General features: G+C 39.7%; 1 protein-coding gene across 1 annotated transcript in view; it reads left to right on the forward strand.

The window, feature by feature from the left end:
* LOC119838594 (zinc finger protein OZF-like) overlaps window positions 1-6,231 on the forward strand; it is an 8,700-nt gene that overhangs the window by 1,072 nt on the left and 1,397 nt on the right. Inside the window, exons 3-9 of the mRNA XM_038364583.1 lie at window positions 43-351; window positions 831-949; window positions 2,112-2,208; window positions 3,378-3,493; window positions 4,087-4,198; window positions 5,499-5,600; window positions 6,078-6,209. Of these exons, the coding sequence (XP_038220511.1) occupies window positions 43-351; window positions 831-949; window positions 2,112-2,208; window positions 3,378-3,493; window positions 4,087-4,198; window positions 5,499-5,600; window positions 6,078-6,209 (987 nt within the window). The remainder of the gene's footprint in view (window positions 1-42; window positions 352-830; window positions 950-2,111; window positions 2,209-3,377; window positions 3,494-4,086; window positions 4,199-5,498; window positions 5,601-6,077; window positions 6,210-6,231) is intronic.

The raw sequence follows: 6,231 nt of genomic DNA on the forward strand, positions 1-6,231 counted from the left end.
TTCATATACTTCTAGTATATATTTTTTTTATAAAACTTTCAGGTGAAAAAGAAGATAAAAAAGAAGGTGAAATTGAAAAAGGTCAAGCAAAAGAAAGAAATCGTACCCGACAGTGATCCTGAGCCAACAGACTTCGACAACCGCGTCGCGAGTGAAGACGCCGAGTTTAATGAGAAAAAGTGTGAGTTTAGCGAGAAGAACTGTGAGTTTAGTGAGAAAAACTGTGAGTTCGATCAGAAAAAGTGTGAGTTCGGTGACAAGAATTGTGAGTTCAAGTGCGATCAGTGCGTCGGTGTTTTCAGCACGGAAATTGAATTGAAGAAACATTTGGAAGAGCATGTCATCAGCGAGGTGAGTTACCAACTTATTTTAATAAGATAAGAAATTTTCGTTTTTAGGTTGTTTATAGCATTTAAATGCTTTATTAATGAGAAGTTATGAAAGACTAGAAAAAAAAATTATCACGAGGCGGGATTCGAAGTTCGAACCCGCGTCGTTTTGTCAAACCGTAGCAAATACCGTTTTTTTTTTTTCTATTCTTTAACTGAACCAACTGTAACTGAACCAACAGATTGTTCTGAAATAGTTGCTTAAAAAGGATTTTGACAAATTCTTGCCCAAGGAGATGAAATAATGGAAAAAGAAAAGTTTTTAGGTAATTACATACTTAAATTTCCATAGATTCTCACACTGACTCACTATAACTTAGTGTAGTATCTCTCTTATACTTAAATTAGTTTTAAGTTCTTTTTCGTTTTAGTAAATTGGTGTCTAATTTTTTTTAAGTCATAATATATAAATATAATAATTTCCTTCCCTTCTATATACAGAAGGCGGAGGTGGGGCGAAAGCCTAAAACGCGCAACACCGAAGCCCTGCCGGAGCGGCCGCAGTGCGTCGAGTGCGGGAAGCTGTTCAGTTCGAGAAAGACCTATAGATATCATCTCAAGTGAGTGTACACAAACACACACAGACACACACACACACACACACACACACACACACACACACACACATTTTTCCTCTTTATAATACTTGCTTATGAAAAAAGAATTAAATATTTAGTTTTTTTTATATAACCTAATTAATAATAATAAATGTATAAATAAATAATCCAAACTCAAACGCTTCTAGTGTTAACAATTCAAGTTACAGAGTAAGCTCAGGGCACAGATGTAAAATATTATGTTTTATTTAGGTACATAGATAAAAAATCGTACAGATACCAAAATGTTGCCAGCCCACAAATGGTAATATGCAGGATGTCCCGCATGTGATGCACTGTGCTCAATGGTTGTTTGTATACACTGATTATGTAAAACAACAAAGTTATGTAAAAAAATATTTGTTATTTTCTTTATTGAAACTGCATGTTTACATCCCTAATTTCGCGAAACTGACATTGTGTCTATATTGAACACGAGCAGGTGGCAATGTCAGCCTGATTGTCAGCCAGGGGTGTACACATGGAGTTTTAAGAAATAGTGTTATAGGAAAAATACAAATGGGTTCTGCGATTTTATGAGCATACTAATCAATAACATAACATCGTAATCAGCATATGTGAAACTATAAGTGTAAGTTCCATTTGTGGAGGAAGGAAGGTGGTATCCCTCCATCGTAAAAGGGAGGATCCTCGACCAGCCTACACGACTGGCCGGCCGGTGTAGCCTTGATTGAATGTTAGAAAGTTGTATATATGCTCTGTAGCGAGAAAATTTCGCTGGCGCGATTCAGAAATGTGTCTCTACACCGTTGAGCTTAACGCACCACATTCGGGACACCCTGTATCGTCCGCTGCTAATATACTGCAAATGGTGCACGCGATGTTATAATAATAATAAATGTCACAGTTGGCTATGGAGCTGGTGGGTCGGCTGATGGTGAGCGCTACCACCGCACATGGACATTTGGAGAGGCGTAAAGGCGATTACAGACCTTACGCCTCTACACATGGATTGCCGACTTTAAATTGGGAAGGAATTAAAAGAGGATTGAGGAGAGGAATAAAGGGAAGGGATTGGGAAGGGTAGGGAATAGGACATGGGCCTCCGGCTCCCCCACTCACCGTGCGAAACACAATAGCGCTACTATTTCACTGCTTGTTGCAGCGTGCTGCACAAGGGCCAGAACCGCTACCCGTGTCCGCGCTGCGGCAAGGTGTACCAGTGGAAGTCCAACCTGGGCCGCCACCTGCGGAGCCACAAGGTCGCGTGTCTTACCATCACATAGGGTCAATTGGGGTCCTTTTGAAAATATCCTATGTTTTTTTCTGTATTTGCAAAACTTTCTAAACAACTTTAAATCGAACAAATTTTCATAGGCATTTCATGAAAGAAACAAATATGGTCATTAGAAGAAGTTAAAAGTTTTTTGAGAATTGTATCCAGTTACCCTCGTTTACGATTACCCCGATTGACTATTTTTATTTTTATTTAATTACGAGCAACTCAGACTCATTTTGTTAGTAACAATTACAGTTGGTAACTATACTGCTAGTTCTACTTTTTTACTACATCCTACTATGATATACTATAAATAAATAGATAAATAAATAAATACTCATTTCCTGAGAATTTTTGAATGAATAGAAAAAAATTAGATCACGAGGCGGGATTCGAACCCGCGTTTTTTGCCAAACCGTAGCAACGCCTAGCCTCTCGGCCTCGTGATAAATTTTTTTCTATTCTTTCAAAATATCTCATTTATAATGCATTTCAATGCTATAAAAACTATAAATTAAAAATACTCATTTCCTATTTTTACACGCTTTTTATTAGCTTCACCGGTATGTTTGTTTGTAACCGACTTCTTTGGGCGCGATTTTGACCCACTTTAAACGGCCAGATTTCGTTCAAACTTTGTAGATTTATTGAGGACCGATGACAATACACTAATTTGATAAAATTATTCCAGTTTTCAATTTGCAAAATATGATTTTTGTCAAAGCGTGTTTTTTAGTTTTTTTAAACTATTATATTTTATTTTGTCATATTTGGCAAAGAGCTGGTGGGTCACTTGATGGTAAGCGCTACCACCGCATATGAATATAGGCAGAGGCGTTAGGCTGTTTGCAGAGGCCTTAAGTCTCTGCGAATGAATTGCCGACTTTAAATGGTGTGGGATAAAGAAAGGACAGGATATTTCCTACTAAAATCTAATAAAAAGCTACTTCTAGCTACGTCCAGCTAAATTCCATCTTCCAACTATGTTCTACTAAATCTTTTAAATCCTGCTTTAAGCTGCGTCCTACAAACAAATCTACCAATATCCTACCTTCCGACACGTCCTGCTCAAATCCAACTTTCATGACTACAAAATGGCTGTATTGTTCTTCACTAAACTTCAACCGAATGATAGCTCAAATAACCGCACAGGCCCGCGAGTCCGGCGAGCTGTACTGCGAGAAATGCGACAAGTCGTTCGCGTCCGTAGCGACGTACAGACAGCACGTGCGGGTGTCGCGCCGGCACGTGTCCGAGAGCGAGTTCACGTGAGTTTGGTGATGATGATGAAAATGGTGATGATGATGGAAATTGTTGTGATGATGGAAATGGTGATGATGATGGAAATGATTGTGATGATGGAAATGGTTGTGATGATATTGAAAGAAATTGTGGCGATGATAAGATTGATGGTGGTGATGATGAAAATGATGATTGATATGTAATGAATCATCATCATCATCATTATCATCGGGCAATATAACATATATTGCCCGATGATAATGATGCCCATGACTGTGATGACTTGTGTCCCACAGCTGGGACACAAGTCTCCTATGAAGGTTCAGGCCATAATCCACCACGCTGACCAAGTGCAGGTTGGCAGATGTCACATGTCGTCGAACTTTTGATTCTCGGACATGCCATTTTACACAAGCTGTTTTCCTTCACCGTTTCGAGCAGTGGTAATGTTATCCACATATACAGATAAATCGAAAAATCAACTTATTTCCTGCACGCTCACTTTGTCTCAAACCGCCGCCCTATAAGTCACCTCGCGCAGTGGCTCAGTAGCCACTCAGGAGGTACCACCGCTGTTTCCCCCCCGATCTATCACCCACGAGAGTCGCATCGTTTGCAGTTTCACGTGCGAGGAATGCGGCAAGAAGTTCGTGAACAAGACGCGACTGCGGGACCACATCGACTGGGAGCATCTCAACAAGATCAAGTTCAGGTGTCAGCTGTGTAATAAGGTGGGATGTTAACAATAAAAAAAAATATATATATTTTTAGGAAACCAGAAGTGGATATAAACAAAAAAAAAACTCATTTACTATATTACAAAAAAAAAAATCAAACTTAACCAAAATTCTAATGAAATTTCTAATAACTAAACAATCACAATTATAATTTAAGTACACGCGAAATTCACAAGTGACAAAAAGACAGGTTGACTATATCAACGAGCAGAGGTCCCTCTTGCCAAGTGGCCTCAACGCGAAGTGTCCCCAAACTGAGCTCGCAAGCGCTTATATTGACAATAGGCTCCTCCCACTCGACTCCCCGCTACTGCCACAAGAAACGTCACTCTTATCCTAACAATATCTATACTAATATTTATTTGCCGCCTCCTTGGTACAGTGGCTAGCGCGTGAGCTTAGTACCGTGGGGTCCTGGTTGTTTCCCCGTGGTTCGATTCCCGGTGTGAACGCAAAAAAAAAATGTCTCGGTCTGGCAGGACACAGAAGGCTGATCACCTACTTGTCCGTATAGAAAATCGATCAGTGAAACATGATGTACATCATCTGTCCCATACCCCACTAGGGGACACGGGACTTCACACATACTAATATAGTCTAAAGGTTCTAAACAACTGGTCCGATTTTGAAATTTCTTTCACCAAATGAAAGCTACATTATTCCCGAGTGCTATAGGGTACTTTTTTACCCCGGAAAAATGTTTCTTTCCCCACGAGATAATGGTAAAAAATTTTCCTTCCGAATTATTATTTTTCATATAACTCCTAAAATTTCTAAAGCCTACTATAAAATTGACGAATTTGTTAATAATATAAATATTGAATGGAAATTTGAATAATTAATTGAGAATTGTATTTTGTTTATTAATAGTTATTAATATTTTTAAGTAATGTTTTTGATATATTATTGTATTGACGTTCGTAAGTGCCCCTTTGGGGTATAAATCGAAATAAATAATTCGGCCTTTGACTTTGAATATTCTATCAAAAGGGGAACTTTTGTATTTTAGAAAGCTGTAACTTCACTGTTTGACATAGGCTGTATACGTACCGCGGGCGAAACCGGGGCGAAATACTAGTCTAAATATATATACTAGCTGTTGCCCGCGGCTTCGCACGCGTTGACAAAATAAATTCTAATGGTGCAAACTTTCATCCCCTATTTTCTTCCCTAGGGGGTAGAATTTATCAAAATCCATATTTATTTAGGATTCCAACGTCATTACATCTATCCGCATGCCATATTTCAGCCCGATCCGTCCAGTGGTTTAATTATAACAGTGTGTGTTTTTCAGCCGTTCAAATGTCACACGTCGCTGTACGTGCACCTGCAGAACGTGCACCGCAACAAGGAGAAGAAGGACAACCTGTGCCACGTGTGCGGCAAGTCGTACCAGGTGACGCGCCGCACTGCACTAGACTAAACCACAACACACGACATCGCACTACACAACACCACACCACACCAACCCACACTACACTAGATTACACCACAACACACGACATCACACTACACAACACCACACTACACTAGACTAAACCACACAACACCACACCATACCAACCCACACTATATTAGACTAAACCACACTACACCAATCAACACTACATTAGACTAAATCACACCACACCAACCCACACTACACTAGACTAAACTCTAGTACATTTAACTACACCACACTACACTTCATGATTCGTATGCAAACAATAAAGATTTTAACGAAATTCATTATAGTACGTTTATGCGTTTACATGATTTTTTTTTTTATAAATAAATGTTTTCCCTCTTTGTTTCGTCTCTCCTACATATTATTATAAAATATATTATGATAAATAAGCAAAACAAACACACAAACATGTGGTATCGTCGCCAGAACGCGGCGAAGCTGAAGTACCACATAGTGGCGATGCACACGAGCGAGACCCCGTACCAGTGCCGCGAGTGCGACGCCGCCTTCGGCTGGTACTCCAGCCTCTACCGGCACGTGCGCGAGGTGCACTACAAGGTGAGATACCCTACGGGGGGGG

Source organism: Zerene cesonia, unplaced genomic scaffold (genome assembly GCF_012273895.1).
Source record: "Zerene cesonia ecotype Mississippi unplaced genomic scaffold, Zerene_cesonia_1.1 Zces_u003, whole genome shotgun sequence".
NCBI lineage: Eukaryota > Metazoa > Arthropoda > Insecta > Lepidoptera > Pieridae > Zerene > Zerene cesonia.